Source organism: Anastrepha obliqua, chromosome 4, assembly GCF_027943255.1.
Source record: "Anastrepha obliqua isolate idAnaObli1 chromosome 4, idAnaObli1_1.0, whole genome shotgun sequence".
NCBI lineage: Eukaryota > Metazoa > Arthropoda > Insecta > Diptera > Tephritidae > Anastrepha > Anastrepha obliqua.
Window position 1 is genome coordinate 112987367 of NC_072895.1, and position 27426 is coordinate 113014792.

Below are 27426 nucleotides of genomic sequence, written 5' to 3' on the forward strand. Positions count from 1 at the left end.
CCGACATATTGAAGGAAATTGCAAAGCCAGAAAGGGCACTAATCTTACATTGCTTGATAATAAATTTTTTTTGGCAACTTACAAATTAAAGGTAACAAATAATATTCTTCATGGAGGGAAGAAAATACCTGTGTTACAACCAGACTAATTTGGTCGCAAATAGATAAAAAACGATCAGGAGAATTTTCTTATTTCTCAGGGCAGAATATCCCGAAAGTCGTGCCTTGTGTCAGCGGTCATTGGCTGTTAGGTTGGCACTCATCTAGGCTAGGAATATTTTCGCATGAATACTGTAGAAGTTGTAGAGGCGAAGAAGAAGCAGAAACAATAAAACACTTCTTCTGTAACTGTTAAGAAAATACCATTTTGATTCTCTTATGGAATGATCCGGTGTTGGGATGAAATCTAAGCAGTTCCATTAAAAAAATAAGCAGTAAGGTTCCTGTGTAACATTGTGACTTCACAACGGTCTAAGTGAATTGGCTATCTAAGTCGACTGCCACAAAAAGCTAATCTAACCTATTATAATAACCACGCATAATTTTCGAAATCGTATTAGTTCTAAATCAAAAATGTGCTCAACCAATTCATGTTTTTCCTACGAGGTAAGCTTAATACCCACACCCACACATACATGCGTTTTTGCAAAATGCAAGCATCACTTCTTGAAGGCGTTTCTGCCACGTCAACAAAATGTCAGCGATTAATGAGTTGACAACTGCCATATGGGCGCTGATGTCAAGTGAAAAGCTGCATTAGAGAAATTCATAGTGAGATCCTGAGATTGATAGATGCATGTGTATAAGCACATATGTGTATGTATGTCTAAATCTATAAAAGCAATTGTGCTCAAATCGATATTTGACACATACATTTGAACATAGGCAGCAGGCAGTAGTGCGTGCGTTTATACCAAAAGCGAGACGCTGTCTGTCAATAAACTTTATTAATACAACACTTGACACTTGCGCTTACAGGCACTATCGAAGGCGAACAAATACAGGCACACGCACATACATAGACACCCATGAAAGTACAGATGATTGCATTGGGATTCTTTCACACTATATTTACCAGCATTTAGTACACATACAAGTACATACTTCTATCTATGTGCAGTGTATGTGTAAGCACAGTTATGTATGCCTTGATCTTTAGTGACAGGAAATGTTACCTACATTCCCTTCTGTGGGCTCGTTAAGACAATTGCCTCGTTAGTCACGTACTTATCAAAGATTTTCAAACAGACGACAAGCCCTTGCTGGTGGCTTATTTTTTTTCTTTTTCGTTTGTGTGGGCGGGTGTGTGCATATTTTGATTGTATTTTGAAATTAATAGGCATTGAACACAAAAGAAAAAAATATATATATGGATATTAATTTGTGGATATGAATATCACATAGTGAAAATAGATTTTTAAATAAAACAAAAAAAATCCACGACGAAAGCAGAAGCCAAAGTAATTTTAGATAACTCACAAAAATTGTTAAAAATCTTAACTCAACTGTGTTTGAAATATTTTTGGTGTTTTACTAGGGGAAAAGGTGCTTGAAATTATATCTCTCGATTTAATCTAATTACTTCCAGTATGCCGAGCGTTGGCAAATGGCGAACAGATGCAGTGAGTGGCTTAAATAACCATATATTGGCAGCACTTGATAGGAGGAAAAATTTCATTTCCTTGGTATGAATATTAGTAGGATCTCAAGTCTTCAAAAAATTTATTTGTAGTGCTCGTGCGCTATCAACTCCCTTTGTGTTCTCGTGTTTCCCAATATTCTTTCGGACTTTAACTAAAACCTAGCAATTCCAGGGAATGTGAGCACGATGGGATTTGAAAACTTCATTAGAAAAAAAGTTCGCGGCATTGAAAATAGTAAGTTATACGAATTTTATGAGGCATAACCATACTCGCTAGTGGCGAATCTCGCTTTATAACGTTGATGCTGCCTTCACCTGCAAATTTTTCGTCAAGTGGAAGTGACGAATCGAAGACGCCTTATGTTGTCTTAGAGAGGTAAGGGATGATAATAGTTAGAGGTATAATTATCGGGTGTTTGTTTAGCTATTTGAGAACTATTGATAACGCTAACCTATGGTTTGATAGCTGTGAGAATGGTAAACTATGTTCGCATTGCAGTTCAAGAAAGTTTGGCAAATCATCATGCATCGCTTAACGCCAGAACAACGTTTCCAAATTGTGAAGATTTATTTGAAAAAAAAAAAATGTAGTTTGCTCCAGAAGTTCATAGATCAGTGGCTGCATCATCCGTCCTTATTTCCTTTCGAAATGTAGAATGGCCAGCACCACCGCGCCATGCTGACTGAATTTTTGTTTCCACATCGACAGCATTTGGATCCGTGAAGACGGCGCTACTTGCCATACAGCGCCCTTTACCTATAAAAGTAGACTGAAAAACAGACTGATCAAAGGGACCATTCATTTCCACTCGCACATATGGGAATTTATTCCAATTTCCAACATTTTTTTCCGTGTTAACGTTTAAGTTCTCAAGCTGTTAAAAATAAATTTTGCGAATAATCAATCTCGGAATTATTAATTTTTTTTTTCGAAATTGGCGAAATTTATTGAACAAAATAAAACTCTTATTTGTTTTAAGTTGGTCAAACCGAACTAAGTTAACTTTATCATAGAAATAAAACGAAAACAATTCACATGCGTATTTATTTTATATCTGAAAGGAATGTAATGCAATTTTATCAATTAGCGGCTCAGTTTTATGACAGTCTCAAAATGGGTTTCAGTGTTTACGAATTTCACTTAAATGCAGTGAGCAACAATCAATTAGAGTAGCAAACAGGCGCCTTTACAAAAATATAGTAAAAATAAAATATAAAAAAATTCTCTTCTACATTCAGTTCCATTTAAACTTATTCACGCAACTAGCATGTATGTAAATATATATAGAATATCTACATTTATTATATAAACATAAAAGCTGCGTATACGCCTGGGCGCCACAGCTTAGGTGTGTCGAGACATAATTCAGAATTATGAATGATTAGCAAGTTGCGAAGAGCGCAGTGTAGAATTAGCAAAATAAGCTGCGCATATGAATGTGTGTAAATATGCCTATGACAACGCATGAATACCTAAATACAGTCAGAACGCATTCGATTGCCTCAGCAAGCAATTATTCATATATTCATTACTGCAGGTAGGCATTCATTGAGCTATTTTTACGGTTTCGATTCATTTGTATATAAGTACTTTTTATCGTATTCATACATACCTGCACACGTGCTCATCTGTTTTCATAAAACCGCTTCTCTTCATATGCACGAAGTTGACTGGCTGCGTAAATATTTATGCCACAATTGGCTTCACATATCTTTTGCGTATTTCCCGCATATCCTTTCACCTTTGCAGATTATTGTCGCAAACGCCATGCAACGCTTGATTAGGCACTTAATGTGACGAGCGGCGGAATAAAAAGGCGTGAAGTGGAGTGATGCGTGAAGGCAGTCGCGACGTTTTGTCCTTGACTTTGTTACGCAGTTTTTATTAGGTGTGTAGGCTGTGCAGATTCGCTTGCCAGTTGACACAGTTACCAGTTTACCACAAACGCACTTTCACTCAGCTGCACACGACCTGGTGAGGCATTCAGGTGTGGCTAATAGGTAGTCATTTAACATTCAATCAAATGAGTATTTGCATATTTATCTGTGTGTCATACATTTGAGGAAATACATCTTTTTGCCAAGAGTTTTAAGTCACGAAAAGTTATTTCCCTTATTTTCTTAAATGAGGGTTTAAAAAATTTAGGAAATAAAAAAAGGAAATTTATCGCCGCGGCTGTGGCACTGAAAATTTCCTGAGAGGTATGCAAAATAAATATTGTTTTAATATGAATAATAAAATAAGTTAAAATAATAATTTCAAATAATATTCATGGAGATTAAATTATTAAAAAGAAAAATCATATAAAAAAAAGAATAAAATGAAAAAAAAAGAATAAAGCTCAGTCTGTAATAAGATCATTTGAGTGTCTGACTTGGGCTTTATATTACGAAATTTGTGAGTGCATTTATATAATAAAGTGTTTTTTAGCTGCATGAGAACTATCAATAGCAATAACTATCGAAAAAAGAAAGCTGAGATTGGCAAATTTTGTTGGTATTTCCGTTTGGTAAGGTTTGGTGAGCTATCATGAATTGAATATATTCAATAATTCAATATATTGTTTATAAGCCATCAAAAGCTTTTGCGTCTCTGTTTTGTTGAATTTTTTTTTCTGTGATGGAATTCAAACGTAATAGTGTGATTGCATTATATTTGTCTGGAAAATCACAACCAGCCATTGTTCGTGAGCTCAGTCACCTCAAAGTGAATAAAATGTTTGTGTATCGCACTATAAAACGTTACAATGATACCGGTAGCATTGCAAAACGCTATGAAAGTGGACCAAAAAAAATCGCAACAACGCCAGAAATGGTTCGGAAAGTGAAGGTTCGACTTGGCCAAAGAACTGAAAATATCGCAAGACAGCATTAGACGTACATTGAAAAAAGAGTTCAAGGTCAAGGCTTACAAGTTCCAAAAATCACACGATCTTTCACCTCAGCAAAAAAAAGTTCGGTGCGAAAGAGCAAAGGAGTTGTTGTGCTTGCACGAACGTGGCGAATTTCCTAACATTGTGTTTTCTGATGAAACACGGAAACCTTTCGGTCGTAGACCATGGACGTTCCAACAGGACTCGGCACCGGCTCATAAAGCTCGTGTGAACAAAGACTGGTTAAAAAATCATGTTCCACACTTCATTTCGTCCACACAATGGCTTTCGAATTCGCCAGACACAAATCCGATGGACTATTCCATCTGGTCTATTTTGGAGAGCAAGGTGAGGACTAAAAAATATGCCAGTATGGATGCGCTGAAAAAAGCGATTATGCGAGAATGGGCCAAAATACCTCATGATCACATTCGTGCCGCATGCAACTCATTTTTTGATCATTTGAAGGCTATAGTCAAGGCAAAAGGTGCTCATATCGAGCTAAAGTGAAAATTGTAATCATTTTTGAACAATTTTGTCTTTGAAATCAATAAAAACTAATTTCACACAAAAAAGTTATGGTGTTTTGAATAGGTAACACTTCATGTCGTTCACCCTGTATATTCGAAAAAATATATTTTACGAAAAGATCTTGGCTTACGTGTCTAAAAGAACCGTTCGTGCAAGAATTGAGGCCAAATGGTCATCGATTGCGTCGCATTTTTACTGATTGGGCTCACTTAGATTTATTATTCAGATTTAGATTATATTATTTAAAAGCTTTACAAAAATACTCCGGACGGAAATATTTTTTTATTGTATTTTATATCTCAAACGGTCTCTGTCTACTACCGATTAAAAAATGTGATCTACTAATAGGACTGTATTTTAGATATTAAGAAAGTGAATTGTTTCTTGTTTATTAATAGTACTAAAAGTACAGTAGAAATGTTTTTCGATTTTGTTTTAAAATTTTTTGATTTTGTAAAAGTGGAATAATGCTCTTTCGTAAATGATACTTCACAGTCGTGACCGTAATAAGAATAAAAAGTGTATTTATCGATCTAGCTTTAATGGTTCCACTATCAACTTTGAAAACTAACATAGCATAATGTTGCATATCATATAATATAGTAAAAGAAGTACTTAGCTGCAAATGAAAATAAAATTAAAAACAAATGTATTATGTCATTTATTTTTTTTTAATTTATTATGCATTAGAGCACGCTTTATTCAAGATGAAGTTAAAAAACGGAAGTACAAAAATGACTTGTTTAAGTATTTTACGCTCCGTTCCGCAGCAATGGCGCAAATCTTCCATATAAATTTCTGCTTACTGCATAAATATTAATTGAATTTGTTTAATGCTACTTCCATTGTAATAAAGACATTTAGCATTCATGATGATGAATGTTTATTTAATTACATCGCATTAAACACGGATCACTTTTGACAAAATAACTCACAGCATCCTCTTGGCTTATGGACAGAATTTTTGAAATTTTCAAGAGTGAATTTAATACTTCCTGATGTCTTGTTTTTTCATTGCATTGGAATTCATTTTAGTTCACTTTATTTCCTTGTATTATCTCCTGAACATTCTTCTTATTTTCTTACCCTTTCTTACTTCCATTTGAATTTTCACTCATACAATTCCTTCTTCCCTTTTATATCTTTCCAGAGTTGGCAAAAAGTGGATATCAACACAGCGATGTTTCCGCCTGATATTACGCCACTCATATTAGCTGCTCACAAAAATAATTTTGAAATTTTAAAGATATTGCTGGATCGTGGCGCCGCCGTGCCAACTCCACACGACATACGGTACGTATGAGTAACATTGGGAATAAATCTAATACAAACTAGCTGTACCCGGCGCGCGTTGCTACGCCAACAACTAAAATAAATTTAAGAAAAATAACTTTAAAGGAAAATCAGTACACAAATATTCAATTCATTCTAAACCAGTTTATTGATTTTGTTTATTTCGAAGAAAAAAGTGACATTACAAAGTTTAGTTTCAATTCGATGTTTATTTAAGTGCTGTGGGATACACAATATTTCTTGTTTTTCCATCTGGTGCGTAAACGAATAAATTAGAAGGTTTTCCGACACGTGGTGCAAGCCACATAGAGCTGTCCATGTGAGAACCAAGGACTCTCCAAATTTAATCCCCACACTGGTAACGATTGTCCTTGTGCTTTGTTAATAGTCATTGCGAAAACGAGTCGCACCGGGAACTGTTAACGTTTGAATTCGAATACGTCTCAACAGTACGTCTTCACCTTTGAATTTTCCAGTCAAAATTGTTGCCTCGATAACATTGTTCAGCATTTTCTTAACTGAGAGTCTGGTTCCGTTGCAAAGTCGTGGTGGATTTTTGCTTCGAAGAAGAATGAATAGCTACGCCAATTTTCAATGTAAGAACGAGCGGCGGCATGTCTGGCAAATCAAGCGAATTCAAGAATTCAGTTGGATAGTTGACAACCTCGTCTTGATTCTCCACAGTATCGATGGACTTATATGTTGTCGTTTCCGGGTATTCCGTGCTAAATGGTGAAGTTGATGGTATTGACATCGATGTTTCTGGCTGCTAATATACCATGCGTACTGAGCCACTGAGGGCTTTTGTAGTTTTGTGCAATGTTTGGGAAAACTTTTTGCACCAATTCGTCGATCTTACAGAAGTTTGCTGGCAGGGTGATACATTGAGTAGATTCATCAATTTCCATTCGGCCATTTCCAATATCCAATATTTGCTTTGCAAAAATTTCCAGTCGATGCATCCCGTTGTAGTTGTACACGCATGTTAGTTTTCAGAGTTAATTTCTGTAAATGACGCCATAGAACTGATGATTTCAGACATGCATTAAGTTCACCAGCGGGTGTTGAATGTGGTATAATGGGCAGTGCTTGTCGAAAATCACCAGACAATAAAATGAGTGCGCCACCGAAGATCCGTCTGCTTCCTCTCAAATCTCGCGGTGTACGGTCAAGCGCTTCCAATGCTTTCTTGTGAGACCTTTTTTCATTCGTCCCATATGAGAATTTGACACGTTTGGAGTAATTTTCCCATTCCAGAGCTTTTACTCATGTTGGTGCCTCAGTGTTTTACAAATTCCAGATGATGCAATAGCCAGTGCAATATTATCTTGTGATCGTTTGCTTGCCAAAGAAAAGTCTTGCCTGTACCACCGGGCGCATCTATAAAAAACAGTCCACCGCTTAGTTCTGTGATTGCACGCATATTTGCGTCAAATGCAATGCGTTGCCCTGGAATCAACTGCGGAAGATTTGTTCTAACGAATGTCCCCAGTTCGTCAGAATCATAGTGTCTTTCTCGTTGCAAATCACGATCGAAAAGATTGTTTGCAGGTCGGTTTGAAGCAGGTATTCCCAGTTGCACCAGTGGCTTGTTAGCGTCTATGAACATGTCATATTCGTTTCCTCTGTGTAAAAATACATGGTCATACTGATTTTCATGACAATCGGTTGAACGGGGCAAAAGTTGCTACTCGGCAGCGCCACCTGGTGGAGAGTGGCATCAATGCGCATATTCTACAAACCTTCTCCGTGGAAAAATACATATATATGCTAATTTTTATAACAATGGGTCCAGTAGTTTTGGAGTTCATCGATGACATACAGACAAACATTTATTTTTATATATGAGATTCATACAAATGGGGCAGTTCACCAATAGGAAATGGCCTAGCCTCAAGGCCTTAGCTGGTTACCATAACATGAGATGGGAGGTAAAAATCTCAGAATTTTTTTAGCTAGTTGTTCTTAGTAAACCATATTTCACGATAAAAAAATTACGGGAATAGTCGCTTCCGCCCGGGACGCGAGCACTTATTCCATTGCCTAAGAACAGAAAATTAGAAGTATTGTTTTCAGATTTTTTAAAATCATCATTATAAGTTAGATGAACGTGGTTAGTCCACTTTGCTCATTTGCAACAATGAGTCCAATTTATGTACAAATGTAGTAGCGTATAAAGTGTTGCAAGTCAGGCAAGTTATCGTGGAAACTCCAAAGTCAAACAGACCAGAATGTTTCTGTTGCGTAATCTGATAGCTCCTTTTTGCAGGTGTTTCACTCAAGTGTCAGCCCCAAAGCTTTCACATGAATACCTTAAGAATTTATAGATGTATAATTTTCTTCTTTTATTGTAATTTTTGGGGTTTCTCTAAAACTTTCCGAAGGTTAATATTCGTTCGGCCAACTAAGTTCTAGCAATAGAATTGATACCCTAATCGTTTACTTTTTCAATTTCTCAACGCTGAACAACTTTTAGCTTTGAATTTAACTCATTTATTTCCTAAATAATACGCGTCTAAAATAACTAATTTATTATAATCTCTCCTCTTCTGCAGTTGCGGTTGTGATGAATGCGTGCGTCAGTCTAACGAGGACTCCTTACGTCATTCACTGTCACGCGTTAATATTTATAAGGCTCTGGCGAGTCCTTCGCTGATTTGTCTCACCTCGAATGATCCAATACTCACGGCGTTCCAGCTGTCATGGGAACTACGTAATTTGGCCTTTACAGAGCAGGTGAGAAAAAGTTGACGAAATACTTCTAAGGCTTAAACATTATTTAAATTATGTACCTAGATTACTAAATAATCAGTCTTAATTAGGCCTGCATAACTACGTGCATAAGTGAAGTATTCAGAAAAACGCAAAGTATGTCATATAGGACATTTAGACTTCTTCTTTTATCATTTTACGTAATCTATTTTATGTCCAATGGACTCAGCCATGCTTTTATTATTTTATTATTTTTAATTTCTTTTTCTAAGATCATAACCAATAGACTAAAGTGGGGAATTTTGCAAATTTTGCACTAAAATCGATTGGTATTTGAAAGCAACTAACTTTATAATATTTCATGCATATATTATTTCATTTTTTTCAGGAATGCAAAGCTGAGTATATGGAGCTGCGTCGCCAGTGCCAAAAATTTGCCGTCAATCTGCTAGATCAAACGCGTACCTCCAATGAACTGGCTATTATACTCAACTACGACCCAGAGCTATCCACTTACGAGCCAGGTGATCGCATGAGCCTGTCACGCCTTGAACAGGCAATTGCATATAAGCAAAAGAAGGTGAGTTGCAAGTGACTTTAGAGCGATCTCATGTGAAGTGATGCAAGTATAGGGTTTTTCAATTGGCGTGGGTCGATTTTGGCGCCCTGTGGCAGCCATTTTGTTTCGGTGACATCTGTCAAATCTTTTGTTTATTATTCAGTTGTTTATGCCAAATCATCATGGCAAGTTACACGATTGAACACCACGTTCAAATGATAAAACTTTATTATCAAAATGAGTGTTCATTAACGGAAACGTTGCGCGCATTGCACCCATTTTTCGGTAGACGTGATGGCCCTTCCAATTTCTTATGGCCCATATTGATCCATATGGACCTAGACGACATGTGGTTCCAGCAGGACGGCGCTACGTGCCACACAGCAAACGCCATTTTATTCCATTTCAACATTTACCCGCCCTTATTGAAAAACCCTTTATTTTGGACATTGACGCCAATTCCTGCAAAAAGTTATTTAATATCGAAAAGTTTAGCACAGATTTTTGAAATTATATACCTTTGGTTTTTTCAACATTTTCACATTTATTATTTACTTTTTTCTGAATTTTTAAGGATACAATTTTTTATTTTTTAATATTTGTTTTTTTATTAGATATGTTTTTTAAATATTTTTCGAGAAAACATTATGTTTTTTGTAATTTTTTAAAGCATCTAACATTTTTCATTTTTGTTGTTTTGTTTTTGTAATTTTTGTCAAACCTTTGGAATTTTTTTTTTATTATTGTTGTTTATTTATTTTGATTTATGAATATTTATTTCAATTTATTTTATTTAATCTTCTTAGTAGAATTCCCCTAACTCTTCGAATAATATTCAAATCAGTACAGCAAACCAATGAAAAATCTGTGCAAAATACTGCGCGTAAAGCGAAGCGCTAGCATCCGCAGTCATTTGTTGATATATTACGCCCACTTGTCAATCATTCGAAGCGTCATTACATTACAACATTAATAAGTTAAATTTTCGTTTATTGGCTGTACGTATTTGAATATTACTTGAAGTTTCCACTAAGAAAGTTTAAGGGATTGCTGAGTATTAATAAGAAAAAAATGAGAAAAAATCGGTTTCGAAAAACCAAATATTGAAATAGTTTTAGTGAATATTTGCACGATAATAATTATATTTTCACTAATTCGTTTCTGTCTCCTTCTCTCTGTATCATTTCAGTTTGTTGCCCACTCGAACATCCAGCAATTACTCTCCGCCATTTGGTATGATGGTTTGCCTGGTTTTAGGCGCAAAAGTTTATTCGAGAAATTCTGGTGTATCATACAAGTGGCTGTACTATTTCCGGTCTATTGCATGATTTACATGTTCGCACCGAATTGCCGAACCGGCATCCTGATGCGTAAACCGTTTATGAAATTTCTCATACACGCCTCATCCTATCTGTTCTTCCTGTGTAAGTAGCATACCAGTGCCATTGTAATGAGTAAAGGAATGTGCTAGGTGTAAGCATGTGTGTGTGTAGCTACACACGTGAATATAGACGTAGGTGTATTAGTGTGTGCAACAATTCGAAATCAGAAGCATGTGTGTGTGTGTATGGTGGACATAAAGTGATACATACAACCAACTTTGTTGAGTGAGCCTTACGCCCCTCTACTCAGTTGCTGATTGTGCAGTTTCTGGTTAATCACTTCAAGCGCTTTACGAATGTATGTGCAATTCTCAGTGCCTACTCGCATGCCTCCATATGTATGTGTTGTGTGGTATTAGCTGAGGATTGTTAAACTAACTACTGTTGCTTTGTAGTTTCCTTTGTTTGAGTGGTTCTAAAAGCAGCAGTATCCAGTTAAGCTCTTACTGTAGTTGTGTTAGTTGAGATACTCTGCTCTTCTTACAATTTCTGGTTAATAAAAGGAAACGTAACGTAATCGCTGCCTACCTAAAAAGTGACTGCTGATCGAATGCAGGAATGAAGGGATGTGATATCTAGGAACAGTTTGAGTGTAGCGATGAGGATTAGAAGAAAATTTAAATGCAGATTTTTTAAATAAGGATTTTAAACAAATTTGCGAGAGATGCTCAACACATGACTCACATGTGGCGCAAAACACGTGAAGTGTACTTTCCTAAAAACTTCAATACCCTAATTTTGATGAAATTTGTTGAGGAGGCTTGAATATAAAGCAGCATAAATTTACAAAATGTGGAGGAAATATTGAGTTATTGGCAAAATACGGTAGATACTTTTAGTCCTTTGTGTGTTAGTTTTGTTTGTTTTTTAATTGCCAGTGAAATAAATTTTGGTCTAAGACAAAATAAAATAAATGCTTTCTATAGAACTTTTACCATTATTGAAGTTAAAAAGAAGAAAAAAAATTTAACCATTACTTTTCGTTTGGTAGACACTTTGTTTTACTCTCAAAATTTTTGGAGAATTTAAAAAAAATTTAAAATATGTATTAAAATATTAAAAAGATTAAAATTTTTGAAATTTCGGCAATATTTTTTATATATGCTTTTTATTATAGTTTTAATATCGTTTAAAAAAAATTGATAATTGAGGAGTATTAAAAACTTAAAATTGTAACAATTTAAAAAAAATTAAAAATAAAAAAAGGTAAAAACAAGAAAGAAATCGGAACCACTTTATTGGTAGACATTTTTTTGTTTGATTCTTAAAATTTTTTTTAAATTTATAATTTTTTAAAATATGTATTAAAATATTCAAAAAATGTATTTTTCTCGACGTGTTTTTATATTTCTTTTGTTCTTTTTTATTAAAGTTTTAATATCGTTTAAAAAAATTCAAAGCTTGGGGATTAATAAAAAATAAAAATTGTAGAAATTTGAGAAAAATTAAGAAGAAAAATATTAGAAAAAAATTAATAATGTTTAGGAAAAAATTGTATTAATTAAAAAATAATAATTTAGTTTTTTTACAAAACAACAATTTCGATCAGCAAAATAAATGTTTTCTGTAGAACTTTTATCATCATTACAGCTAAAGAAACTAAAGAAATTGGAACAATTTTTTCTCGTAGAAATTTCTTTTTTTGATAAAAAGAAAAATATTTTTTTCGACAAAATTTTTTATATTTTTTTATTCTTTTAATATCATTTAAAAAAATTTAAAGCTTGAGGGTTATTGAAAATAAAAATTGTAGAAATTTGAGAAAAATTAAAAAGAAAATTAATATTAATTAAAACAAAAATAGTTTGGATCAAAAAAATAGAACTTCTATAGAACTTTTAACATCATTACATTCATTTTTTTGTAGAAAATTTATTTTTTACTCTATATTTTTTTTTTAATTTTTTAAAATATGTATTAAATATTAAAAAAAAAATATTTTTTTCGACAATAGTTTTTATATTTTTTTATTCTTTTAATATCGTTTAAAAAAATTAAATGAATGAGGATTATTAACAAATAAAAATTGTAGGAATTTGAAAAAAAATAATAAGATTTAATATAAAAAAATTTTTGGTTTTAAAGATGCGTTAAAATACTGTTGAAAATATGAGTATTAATTTTGTTCCTAGAACGAAAATTATTGTTAATTAAAAAAAAATAATTTCGATCAACCAAATAAGTGTTTCCTATAGAACTTTTACCATCATTACAGCTACAAAAAAAAAAAAAAGAAAAATTGGAGCAATTTTATTTGGTAGAAATTTTTTCTTGTGATTCTTACAATTTTTAGTTTTTTAAGATATGTATACCAAAATCGAAGTGATGTTTTTAGGAGGGTACATTAGACTTGTTTGCCACGTACTGCAACCCATGTGGGGTATCTCATGTCAAGTGAATAGGAGGACAAGGAGTATTCTGGAATTCCTTCATACCCTGACTAGCTACACCTCTACTAAATTGAATTCAAATTGTATTTTTATTAAAATTTTAAATCTGTTTTACTAAATATGTGTTTTCATGTGAACCGAGCCTCATAAAAAAGCATCTTGTGTCACTCTAAGTGTGGGATATATAATATTATATACTTATATATACTAATCTACTTATGTATTTCCTTAATACTAGAAAGATGTCACAACTCAAATGACCGCAACTTCATAGTTTCAAATTTATAATGGCATTTTAAAATAAATTTACGCTATTCAAAATTCTAATGCTGTTTTCTATGTAGTATCAGCCACTATTTAAAATAACCAATTAGACGAAATAAAGTATTTTTTATAATAGCAAACTCTGTATTGCAACTTATAAATTTCTATCTATGAGCAACTTTAAGTTTACGAAAATATATTCTTTTTACTTCATTTCTACGCACTAAAATATATGACACTTGCTTACTTTTCTCAGCCAATACACAGTTTCTTGTTGGCCTGTCTGCCGTGATGCAAGTAACAACATTTTAACCAACGTACATTCCATCAATCTTCATATATATACACGAAATTCTTTAGTGCTTCCTCTCTATCAGTGGCCATCATTTTTGGAAGATTTTCTGATTTTCTAAAGACTTAAGTACAACAATCTTTCCAGTCCATTAAATTTTCTGCTAATGGCATATTTGCTACTAGTCACTTTTGCTAATAGTTTGAGTCTCTTATGAGCATATAAAATAAATATTTCCCTGCAGTGGTTATTAGCACTTGTCTGCCCAAATCTGATTTGCTGTTGTCATGTCAAATTTCGATAGTTAGGCAGAAGAGTGACACGCAAGTGAAAGATAAACGAAGGCTTAGTTTGCTGCAAAATTTTTAGGGAAATTTTTCGGTTTGCCATGGTAGCGAAAAAAAAATGTTTATGTTCATCAAAAGTAGTAGATACGAGTACAAACTTCTGAGAGCTTGAGGTGTTAGGAAGTTAATTCTGGCTGCGGTTATTTTTTAGATTTTTTTAGTAATAAAATTTTAGGAAATGAGAATTGGGCAGGAGGATAGGTCAGGTTAGGTTTTTGCGGTTGCCCACTAAGCAGCACACTAACGTTCATAGGCTTTTACGAATCGCACGAAGGCTTGTCCTTAACTCTCCTGATGCGAATGTGAATCTTTTAAACCAAAGTTTATAAACTTCAGAAGGCCTCTGATTCTCACAGTGCTAATATCTTCTGATTCATTAAAGAATTGCCTACCTAAAGAATCTAAGTCTGGTTTAAGCAGGAAAGTGGTACCGAAAGTGCAAGGTCTATCCCTCTTTTCATTTAGTTTCTGCAGAAGTCAGTCGAATAGAATTTTTCAAACATTTACAAACCCATCCATGAACATTATCCAATCAAGTAAAACAGACAGCGGCAATAATACTTGTGTGGTTGAAGTTAATACCCACGGGAATGTGGCAGCAATTGCTGAAGCAGAATCAGCACTCAGCGAACATAGCAACAGCAGCGGTTAAAGCAAAAGGAAATAAAAATTACACTAGAAATGATAAAAATGTGTAGCTCAAAACTGTCAGCTTGGAACAGCTAAGAGAGCACACAGACTGAAAACATTGGTCAAGTAGAGTCGGTAAAGAAGAAAAAGAAAATGATACTCGTATTTATAGACTTACGGTGCATTTGTGCTCGAAAGTGTGTGCGTGTGTGGGTGTGGGGGTACATGAAGTGCTTTGACTGTGACGGCTACAAGCACTTGACAGCCGCAACAAATAACTACTTATCAAAGCCATGCCACGTTGGCAGCATGAAAAGATTTTCTACAATATTTTTCAATTTCTAAATTTACTTTCTATGCACTTTTGTCATTTTGGCGGCACTTATTCAATATATTTATCTCTGTTTCTTTATTCTATATTTTTTGCTGACTGTGGCACTTTGGCCGCATGCTCTAAACGCTGTCCTTGAATCTTACCATATCGCATGCATTTCTCTCCTCCCTCGCCTTCCTCCCTTCCTTTTGCCATACACCCTTTGGCAAACAGTTATACTAATCCTGGTCTCACAACGTGCCGACGACGATGTTATAAATCTTTTCGGCACCGAGCGCATGCGGAAAGCGTTGGCCGAGGAACAGCTGCGTCAACGTGGCAAGGGACCGACCAAGTTGGAGTTGCTTGTGGTCTTCTATGTGTTCGGCTTCATGTGGGAGGAGGTGCAGGAGATATTTACGGTGGGCATGAGGAGTTATTTGCGGAATATGTGGAATTTTATTGATTTTCTGCGCAACAGTTTGTACGTGAGCGTCATGTGTCTGAGGTAAGTGGAAATTAAGTTTGAAGAAGACGGAAATTCTGTATAAATTTGCTGAAGGACTAATGTAGTCCAAAAGTGGTTAAGGAAAAAATGGTTGTACATTAAATGTTTGTGAAAGAACTGAATTTATAAAAAATAAGAATTAACATTGGTTAAAGATTTAATCCTTTAATACAACTTGCATTGTCCGTCAATTTTAGTATTTAATAACAAAAAGAGTTTAAGTATTAAAAACACTCCGAAAATTTCTACTCCCAAATTTGTTACTGCAAGGTGACTTAACCCTTTCGCGATATTGTTGCCATATGGCAACAGTAAACTTTAAAAGGCCGTCAACACTCTCTTGTAAAAAATATCAACTTTTTTGTTACATATTTTCAAAAATTTAAGTTCAATGGTTAAACAGAAATAAAATAAATAATAACCGCCCATTATATATCGGTAATACAACATTTTTAAAGAAAGCCTTCTTGCATATACCTAGCACTTCACTCTGAAATTTGTATTTTGCATTTTTAGATTTTTGAGGCATTTTGGGCAAATGTTTTCAACAATTTTTGAATAAAGTATATATAAAAATGTTCATTCTGTCATTTGGCATATAAATATTTTTTCGCTCGCAGCTTTAAAAGCTGCAATACAAAATATTTGTTGCCATATGGCAACATTAAAAAAAAAGCACTTAACAAACAACAACAAAAAAAAATTATTTGTATTGTGATTGGTCCTAAAATAAATACTCAGACAAAAATTTGGATTTTTTGGATGGCGCAATAAAAAGATGTAGCGAAAGGGTTAATCCAAAAAAACCTTTAAATTTATACCAAAGTTACACACTTCCATAATCTATGCCATTTGTTTTCCAAGGCGTAATATTATTTTCTAAAGAGAGAAAAAGCGTTATTTTTAAAGGTTTTCCGAAAAAGTTACTACGAAAAATTTTACTCCGAAAGCTTTTACTCCCAATATTTTTGCTTTAAAACGATGCTTAATCTCGTTAAAGACATTCTTAAAAAACACTCCCGAAGTGTTAACTGTACGATGATTTTCAAAATGGAGGAAAAATGAATATTCGGAAAAATTCTATTTAAAAACGTTGCTCTAATTATTTAAGATTGAAAGAAACGAATATCCGAAAAATGTTCCCCAAAACTTGAACATCGAAATTTTTGCTCTAAAATTTATCTACTCGGGAAGCATTTAACATTTTTTAAGAACGGCTATTGCAGACTAAAAATGTTGTACTAGCATTTTTGAATTTTTTTGAACATTAAAACTTTTTAAATATTCTTTAATCAAAAACTTGGAAACGTGGGCATCCGAAAAATGACACCGAAAAAATTTACTAAAACAAAAACCCTCCGAAAATATTACTCCGAAGAATATTACTCCGAAAAACATTACTCCGAAAATTATTACTCCGAAAATATTACTCCAAAATCATTTCTGTAAAAATACTATACTTAGATAATGTACTCATATCAAATTAAGTTTATAATTTTTGTAATTTACATCAATAGCTTGATAAGATTAGCTAAGTTTAATAGCTGAGGTACGCAACTTGCGTTCTCTCTAATAAAAAATCCGAAATTCTTAATAACTGCGCAAAATGTGTTTTTTTTTTCGAAAATCTTTGTACAAATTAAAGCCTTCTGAAAAATCCGCTTCTTCATCACTTAATTATTTCAAAATGATTTCTTAACACATTTTTAATATCTACTTAAAAAAAGAAAATACTCACACTCTCCTTACACTCCCCACAGATTTATCGCCTACATTCAGCAAACCAGTGAAATCACCCACGATCCGAAAATGGCATTTGTGCCACGCGAGAAATGGGACGACTACGATCCGCAACTAATCGCCGAAGGATTGCTCGCTGCAGCGAATGTTTTCTCAGCACTCAAATTGGTGCATCTTTTCTCGATCAATCCACATTTGGGACCACTTCAGATCTCGCTCGGACGTATGGTTATTGACATTGTAAAGTTCTTCTTCATCTACTCGCTAGTATTATTCGCCTTCGCTTGTGGCTTGAATCAATTGCTTTGGTATTTTGCCGACTTGGAGAAGAGCAAATGCTACAGTCTGCCAGACGGTGCGGCGGATTGGGCTGGTAATGGTGATTCATGTATGAAATGGCGACGCTTCGGAAAGTGAGTATGAGCGAGTGTATGTGAGGTTGGATAGTTCGACGGGTCAATGGAGATATTTATTGTATACCAATTCCAAATACAGGATCATCGGGGTAAATCCGGAAAACATTTAAGGAGATCTGCAGTAGTGGCATTAGGCCAAGGTAGATAATAGGGAAATAATTTTAGTGTGTTGTTTTCGGTAGGGCAGCAGACGTGATGGAAGGTGCTGGTGCAAGGCTGAGTCCGAAGCAGGGCAGAAGAGCTGCGATAGTGAAATCGTTTAACGTCGTTCAGCAGTGTTGATGACGTCGCGTTTTCTTACTTGTTCGAGCAGGGTCTCCGGACTTTCCATGGGCATGGCTAGAGACAGTTCTTAGAGCTAGATGCAGCTCGCGTCCGCTGGAAGAGAATATCTGTCGTAGTAGAAGCAATGGTGAACGCAATCTTTATATCACTAAGGTGGTCTTGAAGACCACCGTCTTTGAAATGATGGTCACAATGAACAGAGAAGAGTTAGTTCGTTGTTGTTGTAACAGCATAATTCATCTCGCATAAAAGTTTGGTGAATGAAACTGAATTACCAATTTTTGGCTGGATATAAATTTGGATCATAGCACCGACTGAGTTAGGTCTCGGCTCTAGCTGGAGCAGGTCATTGCAGTTGATGGAGTTTACAGTAACTAATTTTCAGCTGCAGATGAGTGTAAACAGAAGTGCTTTCGAGTAGGTATACTTTAAGTTCAATATTCCGGCTTTACTCAGCCGGCCCGCTATGTGTGACACAACTTTACAACCCCCACATCATTGAAGCGGTACGTTACCCTTCCATGTGGTTTTCCCAGCCATTGCATGCCATCCCTTTCATCACTTTCTTCAATATTATTCAATACAGTACAGATTGAAACTCGTATATTTTCCTCGTCATCACCTCCATCTATGAATAATCTTTCATTTGCTCGCCATCATATCCGCCTCCGTTTCGTCCCAATTATCCTTTACCCATTCACCGCACACATTCCTTTCAATATTTCATTTCAAATGTATTCTTTTTTCTCGTTCCAGCCTTTTCGAGTCATCGCAATCACTCTTCTGGGCCAGTTTCGGCATGGTTGGTCTTTCCGATTTCGAGCTGACGGGCATTAAGTCATATACTCGCTTCTGGGGCTTGCTGATGTTCGGCTCGTACAGTGTCATCAATGTGATTGTACTGCTGAATCTACTCATAGCCATGATGTCCAATTCATACGCAATGATTGATGTAAGTTGGAATTGTTTAAATGAATGAAAGAATGAAGTCACGAGATAGCGAGGAAGGAAAAGACAAGCGCACTGACAAACGACAAGACAGAACGAAAAGTCAAGTAGACTTTGAGCAGCATAAAATATGCGCGATTGCAGAGTTTGTGAAGTTTGGATGAAAGTGGGTTGGTATTAAAGACTGAATGGGCGCAAACTGTTGAGTTGTTATGTCAGCAACTCAGCAGCTCAGCAAGGCATCTTGCATGCAATTCCATGAAATTTCATACCACCCCGTTCAATGTCCGCCGACATCATTTTGTCATCACTGAACGGTTGACATAAAAGAAGACAAACAGACAAGAAAGGGGTGTTGGCGGCGTTACACAAAAAGAATGCGCTGATTATCCATTCCAAATGGAATACGCTGCTGCCGCCCAATACAACCGGGGAGGACGTGTTCGACGCATAGCGTACGCGGCCAATTGTCATAGACCGTCTGGTCGTTTGTCACGTACGCGCAATGAAAGCAAACGAAGGATGCAGCGGCGCGTTGACCAAAAATAAATAAATTTATTTCTGCCAAACACACACACAGACAGCTTCGTGGTTAATGCGTGATTTATGCACACAGCTTAATAAGAAAAAATTTGTAGGTGCTTCACACCTTCATTCATTCCCCTATATCCGGCTATATCAAATACTTGATGCGCTTCTTCATTTTTTCCACAGGAGCATTCTGACACGGAGTGGAAATTTGCACGCACTAAACTCTGGATGAGCTATTTTGAGGATAGTGCCACTCTTCCGCCACCCTTCAATATTATGCCCTCGGCTAAGTGGCTAATCAGGGTATTCCGCAAGTCGAGCAAGGAAATCGATAAGAAACGTTCGAAGGTGGAGTTAATTACTCATTGAATGAGTTGGCTTGCTAATTTGTTGGTATTTATTACTTTTTTCTCATTTTTAATATTTTCTTTTTCCATACCGTAGAAGCGACAGATCAAGGATCAGCAGAATGCCTATGATAATATAATGCGTTCATTGGTTTGGCGTTTCATTTCCGCAGAGCATCGCAAATTTGAAGAGAATCCTGTCACAGAGGATGACATTAACGAATTGAAATGTGAGATATCAACGATGCGCTATGAAATATTGGACGTGTTCCAGAATAGTGGAATGGATTGTTCGGGTGCGAGTAAGCCAGAGAAACGTGAGTATGTGGCAGGGCATTGCGGGAGTGTTAATGTAGATGAGTTTTCGAAAGGGATGAGTCGAAGTTCACAAGTTGTGGCAGCCAGGTTGTTTATACAGTATCAGCAAAATATCTAGTTTGTTTTTTTGGCACTGATGCTGAGACGCTGTGAGAAGTTAGATGATTCAGCAGCCGCCTTAAGTGAATTTAAATCAATCTCGGGTTCTATCTAACTAAGGTTCTTCAAAAAAATTGTATTATGAAAGATTTGCGGGCATGGCCCATTACGAGTTCCTTTTCCCACAGACGACATGACTTGGGCGCCAAAATCTTGCATTTTGACTTAGCCTTAGCATTCTGAGATCACAGAACTATGCCAGTAAGCCATGTAGAAAGTCAAAGTCACCATAAGTCCACTGCTTAAATTCAGTTCAATCTGTGCAGTAGTGTCGTCGAAAATTTTTTCTGTCAAATTCTCTCGGATGATTGAAATCACGGCACATGTTTGAGTGACTTCATTTGAGCGATTCGATGTCAGGTGATCCAAGACCGACTTTGTCGGTGGTTTTGCCTGTAAATCGGTTTATTTGTAGGATTCTGTATAATAAGAAATAAACTGAACAAATTGAAAAAAAAAATTTAATAATTTTGAGATTTGTTCAATGTTGAAAACTTTGGTTTAGCGGTTCTTAGAGTAAAATATCTTAGATTTTTCCACATTCATTTATTCCACGTTGCCGTTTGTATACTTTTTTTGGTTTTTTTTTTAATAAAATTTACTTTAAAAATTGTTTTTTGGGAAGAAATTAAGATAAAAAAAAATTTTTTTTTACATATTTGGGAAAAAATTAAATTACAAAAAATTTATTTGGAAAAAAATTAAATTAAAAAAAATATTTTTTTGCATTATTGGGAAAAGATTATATTAAAAGTTTTTTATATACATTTTTGTTGTTTTTTTTTTTAATAAAATTTACTATAAAAAATTTTTTGTGGGAAAAAATTAGTATAAGAAAAAATTAAGATAAAAAGAAGAAATTAAGATAAAAAAAAAATTTTTTTAAATATTTGGGGAAAAATTAAATTACAAAAAATTTATTTGGAAAAAAATTAAATTAAAAAAATATTTTTTTGCATTATTGGGAAAAGATTATATTAAAAGTTTTTTATATACATTTTTGTTGTTTTTTTTTTTAATAAAATTTACTATAAAAAATTTTTTGTGGGAAAAAATTAATATAAGAAAAAATTTTGATTTTTGCTACAATTTTTTGGGTAAAATTTTTTTTGGGAAAAAATTTAATCACAAAAAATTTATTTGTAAAAAAATTAAATTAAAAAAATATTACTGGGAAAAAATTATATTAAAAGTTTTTTTTTGTACATTTTTGGGAAAAAATTTAATTAAAAACAAAAATTTCTTTGGAACAATTTTTTTGGGAAGAAGTTAAGTTAAAACACTTTTTTTTGGGAAAAAATTAAATAAAAAAAAATTTTTGTTACATATTTGGAAAAAAATTTAATAAAAAAAATTTTTTTTGTTATTTTTGGAAAAGAATTAAATTATAAACAAATTTTTTTTGTTGGGGAAAACTTAATCAAAACTTTTTTTTGAGTAAAGTTAAATTTTTGAAAATTTATTTCTTTAAAATTTTGGAAATACATAATTTTGCTGTAATTTTTGAAGAGCTTAGCGATTTCTACAATTATCTATATATATAAAAATGAAATGATGTTCGTTTGTCCGCATTTTTTTGGGCCGATACGAGGCCAATTTTATTCGTTCTTTTTTCATATTATAGGGATCCACTAGGGGAAGGTTTTTAGCAAAAAAAAATTTCTTTTAAATATTTTCTTCATATAAAAAAAAGAAAAAATCAAAATATTGTCCAAAACAAAACTTGCTCGATTGTTAGATTAAAGTAAGTTTCGAATCGACATTCATTTTATGTGTACAACTTTTTTGGAATTTTTTGTATTTGTATTGTGATACAGAAATGTATTGTATACAGAAATTTCAAAGAATCGAATGAAAATTTTTTTTTTTTGTTTATTTCTTCCATAAAATATTACACCTGTCGTTAGACAACAAGTAATTTGATTTACAAAAAGATGGAATGAGAGTGATATTGAAGGGTCAATGCCCCCAAGCTCATTTAGAAGAAATATATACATATTATTTAAAAACAAGTGGTTAACAAACAATGACATATACGATTAGTTGACAATTGATTACAAGGATTTTGCAAGATCTGTTGGTGTTTGACGGTTAAGCCGACTTTGGGTAGATTTTTCTTTATTTGGTAGTCTTCTCATCATAGGATTTGTATGCGTTAGTAGTCTATTTATGTGCCTTCTGCTAGCGCTTTGTATTGTTTCATCAATAGTATCGATGTCAAGGTCGCGATGAATATCTGCGTTAGGTATGTACCAAGGTGCATTAGTTAAGGTCCTAAGTATTTATGAAAATAATGTTTCAATTCAATTGAGCAATGCTTCCTTTGACCAATTCTATATGGAAATGAATGCGTTTGCAAACGATTTTTGGAATCGAATGTTGGATCGAATGAAAAAGGAAAGAAACGCGAAATGATAAAAAAAATTCTTGGAAAATTTAAAATGAATGGTGCTTCATTGGAAAAATTCAAAGGTAATAAGAACATACACAAGATAAAGTTAGAATTTGAATTTTTAGATTTATTTTGTTTATTTCTCATTTTTTCAGAAGTACACCACACAACAACTCATTCCAACTCTGATTTTGAAATCCTGTTGGAATTGGTGATCGATAATTTTGTCACTATAATGGTCAATGGAAATTTGCGTGTATCAGACCCTGCATATTATTTACCATATCAACTTTTTATGGAACATATGGACCAAATGAACACAAAAAAATAATTTAGTTTTGTTTTGATTTTTTGCAACATTTTGGTTTTCAGTTAATACAATAAAAACAATACTGAACACAAAATTCTAAATTTATTACGTTGTTTGTTTAGAATTTTTTTAGAAAAAAAGTAAATTTTTTGGTTTTGAGGAAATTTGTTTATTGTTGCTATTTGTGACAGCGTACATATTTGTAAGTATTTGACTATAATCCTAAAAGTTAATGGAATACCACTATGACACATAGAAAACATTTTTTCAAAGGGGTGTTTTTCGAAAATTATAAAAAAAATTGTTTTCAAAAAATTTTGAAGAAATAAAGTAAAATAAAAAAATTTCGAAAGCATGAAATTTTTTCAAATCCAAATTTTCCTCAAAAAGATAAAAGAAATTTCTTCGAAGAGGTGTTTTTCTAAAATTACAAAAAACAAAAATTTCAAAAATTTTAAACAAATAAAAGAAAATAAAACTTTTTCAAGGGTATGAAATTTTTTCAAAACAAAATTTTCTGAAAACCAAATAAAATTAAAAAAAAAATGGTGTTTTCAAAGCATTTCATATTCCACTATTAATAGAGAATACATTTTTTCGAGGGGGTGTTTTTCAAAGCGGAAAAAAATCTTTTTTAACAAATCAATTTAAACTTTTACAAAAGTATGAAATTTTTTCAAGAACAAAATTTTCTCAAAAACGTTAAATTAAAAAAAAAAAAAGTTTTTTCAAAATATTTGATTTTCAGCAATTAACTGAGAAGAAATTTGTTAGAGCGAAGTGTTTTTCAAAACTTCAAAAAACACTTTTTAACCAAAAAAAATAAACCTTTTTTCAAAAACAACAGGAATGATAACATTGCCTAACAATTTCTGCACTTTTGCACAGTCTAAAGAGGCATTGATACAGAGTGTATTTCCAAACATAGTTCAACATTACAAAAACCATGATTGACCCAGCGAAAGAGCAATTTTAGCTGGGAAAAATAAGGACGTCAATGATATAAATTCAGCTATTTTAGATCAAATACCTGGTGACATAGTTGCGTATAAGTCAATGGACACTATTACTGATCAAGATGAGGTCGTAAATTATCCAACTGAATTCTTAAACTCACTCGATTTGCCAGGCTTACCACCCCATAATTTACGATTAAAAATTGGAGCACCGATTATTATGCTGCGCAATAGTAGTGTGCCCCGACTTTGCAACGGTACCAGACTCGCTGTGAAGAAGCTAATGGGTAACGTTATCGAAGCAACAATTTTGAAAGGGAAGTACAAAGGAGAAGACATTTTGATACCCTGAATTCCACTGATTCCATTCGATTTCAAACGTTTGCAGTTCCCTATTCGCCTTGCCTTCGCTATGAGAATTAATAAGGCGCAAGGACAGTCTCTACAAATGTGCGGTATTAATTTAGAATACCCAATTTTTTCTCATGGACAATTGTATGTAGCTTGCTCACGAGTTGGCAAACCATCGTCATTATTCACGCGAAAGATGAAAAAACCAAAAACGTTGTCTACCAAAAAGTGTTACAATAAAGTTCGAATGAAATTGTATCAAAGAATTTGCTTTGTTTCGTATTAATTTTATTCTCTTTCAGCAAATAATTGAATTTATCGTCTAGCGAAGCGGGCGAGGGTACGCTAGTTATTTATAAATATATGTGGCTCTGTTGAGTAATCCCTGGATCCCCAATACTTTCCTTCGAAGTTAGTTGGAGTTCTCATCTTAACAAGACTGTAGAGGCATATACATGAGTGTTAAACTCGTTGGTGATAAAGTGATTACATAAGTGTGGGCAAAAACAATGTTCTTATGGGGTAAAATCAAGAACAATTTTTTTTGAGCCATCCGAGTCGGTACAGTATGAGCGCTCATCACATTGTAGCGTTATTTTTTGGCCAAAAATATCATAGAAACTAGGCCAACTATGGCCTTGAGAAGTCAGATTTTTTTTAAGAGAGTCTCAGTCTGCCTAGCGTTTCTCGTTCCAAGAGTGCTGATTAACATGAAAGGTTACTCTGTGCTCGAATACGCGGACTAGATTACCAAAGTACTTTTTCGCACATTTTCTGTGCGCATTCATCTGCTTCCTAATTTTCTCAAATAACACTATGTGCTGAGGGGCAGTTTGATGTAGTAAGATTTGTGAAAATAGGAGCACTAACTAGTTAGGTAGCAGGCAAGATTACTAAAGCAACTAATGCAAGCTACAGTAGACTCTTTTCTATTTTATCATATCACTTCATTTTCATACAAATCCTATCATTTTAGCATCACGCGTCAAGCGCAACAAAGTGTGGGAGCGTCGTCTAATGAAAGGTTTCCAGGTTGCACCGGTTCAAGTGGTCTACGCCGAGGATGGAAATTTCAATGTAAACGGCGAAGGGGAAATCGATGAAATAAAAATTGAAAAAGAGCCGTCGCGCGATCCCAACGAAACGCCAATCGAGCGCTTCCGACGCGTGGCACGCACAGTGGCCTCGCAATCGGCGACACACAAGTGGGCAGTGGTGCTGCGTGGAGTAACTAAAAATTCACAAATTGGACGTTGCAGCAACTACCATGATGCAGATAATTTGCAGCATCTTGGCAGGGCAATCGAAGAGGCAAAGCGGTAAGGCGATCAGCCAGAAATAATGAGTGGAAGATACTTTTTATTATAATACTAATTTTGCTATCTATTTCTACAGTTTAATTCTGCTCAGCCCGACTTTCTCGCGTCCAGGCGTCGAGTCGCCCATACCCATTGAGTTCGAGGATGAGAAGACATCAACGCTGCTAGAATTGCTCAATAAAATCAGCGAAGAGATCGATGACCGCTGTGATCCACCTAACGCCCGAACTTTGGAAATGAAAAAACGCGAGCTATTGCGGAGCTTCCAAAACCAGCAGTCACACCAACAGCCTACCTTCAAAGAACAAACCTTTTTGCAGCAAAGCAAAACAAGCTGGGCGGCACCGGAACAACCACAGCTGATACGCGCGAAGACAGCACCTGAAATCGAGCTCAATAAAACTGTTAAATCAAACAAGACAAGCAATGAGTTGCCGCTTTCCGCCAATAATTTGACAAAGCAACAGCAACCGGCGAAACCGCGTGCAACAAAGGCACAAGCGCCTGGCAAGGCAGTCAGTGCGGGAAGCAGTGGCGTTCCAAGTGGCTCACTGAAGAAGTCAGCCGCCCCACTACCACCACCGAGCTATGTAGAAAGTAATGCCACCCACAACAAAAATAAAGGGAGTGCACCAGGTAGCCGGCATACGCCATTTTCTGTGGAGTTCGCTTATTCCGGTCGACGGGCTGACTACACCGGACCCACCGCCAACGCCCACTCCTTCGACATCGATGTAGTCGATCTGGATGATGCAGACATGGAAGATGGGCATTATTTCGACTCGAACGATGATAATCTCTCCGAAGTGAGCTCTATTGGGAATATGAGAGCAATGCAGCTGGAGAGTGGCGCTAAGTCAAAGAAAGGAGGCCGTGCAGAGCTAACGCGGGGCTACAGCGTGGAAAATGAAAAGCAGCCGAAAGGCACAAGGCAGCAGGAGGGTGCAGGAATTAATAAAAATAACAACAATAATAGTAGTGGTGGAAGCGGCAGTAGGAGTGCAGCCCCACCAGTCGATCGCAATGGCAAGCAGTGGATGTAAGCGTTTGTGGACTTGAGTTGCCTATAGGCTGATATATAATTCAATATTTAACTGAAATGGCTGCGTATCTCCGTTAAAAACTTAAAACAATAATAGAAGTATTGCAGAAATTATTGAAATTAAAATTATGTAAAAAATATACAACACCGATTGTGCCACCTCAAGCAACTAAGTGCCTCATATCCATTTTGTAGCCAAACAAGAGAAATTGTATTGAGTAAAATTGTAAAATAGAAAACAAATTTCTGGCGCAATTATGGGAAATACTTGCCTACAGAATGCAATAATAAATCGTTATTTAAAACAAATGGAATTGTAATTTGATTTGCTTATCAAAATGGTGAAAACCACTCAGGTTGCGTATACGCACTGCTGACTTCTTTTAAAGTAATTTTAAATTCCAGCCAAGCGTAGCGTACTGGTGAGCTATTGCACTACTTCAAATAATAATGACCAACAGCAATAACAACAACAATACAGTGCAATAACAAAAAAAAACAACTCATAAATCCTATTTGTCGAGATGAGAAATTTGCTGCAGCATTTTTATAATTAGTTCTGGGTTGTGAATAATTC

General features: G+C 34.7%; 1 protein-coding gene across 1 annotated transcript in view; it reads left to right on the forward strand.

The window, feature by feature from the left end:
- The window catches only part of LOC129244698 (transient-receptor-potential-like protein), a 47970-nt gene extending 20812 nt beyond the window's left edge, over positions 1 to 27158 (forward strand). Inside the window, exons 4-14 of the mRNA XM_054882484.1 lie at positions 6196 to 6338; positions 8894 to 9074; positions 9439 to 9630; positions 10799 to 11033; positions 15462 to 15735; positions 17496 to 17888; positions 18933 to 19128; positions 19839 to 20003; positions 20100 to 20319; positions 25465 to 25807; positions 25884 to 27158. Of these exons, the coding sequence (XP_054738459.1) occupies positions 6196 to 6338; positions 8894 to 9074; positions 9439 to 9630; positions 10799 to 11033; positions 15462 to 15735; positions 17496 to 17888; positions 18933 to 19128; positions 19839 to 20003; positions 20100 to 20319; positions 25465 to 25807; positions 25884 to 26850 (3309 nt within the window). The 3' untranslated portion in view covers positions 26851 to 27158. The remainder of the gene's footprint in view (positions 1 to 6195; positions 6339 to 8893; positions 9075 to 9438; positions 9631 to 10798; positions 11034 to 15461; positions 15736 to 17495; positions 17889 to 18932; positions 19129 to 19838; positions 20004 to 20099; positions 20320 to 25464; positions 25808 to 25883) is intronic.
- Positions 27159 to 27426: the final 268 nt, after the last annotated feature.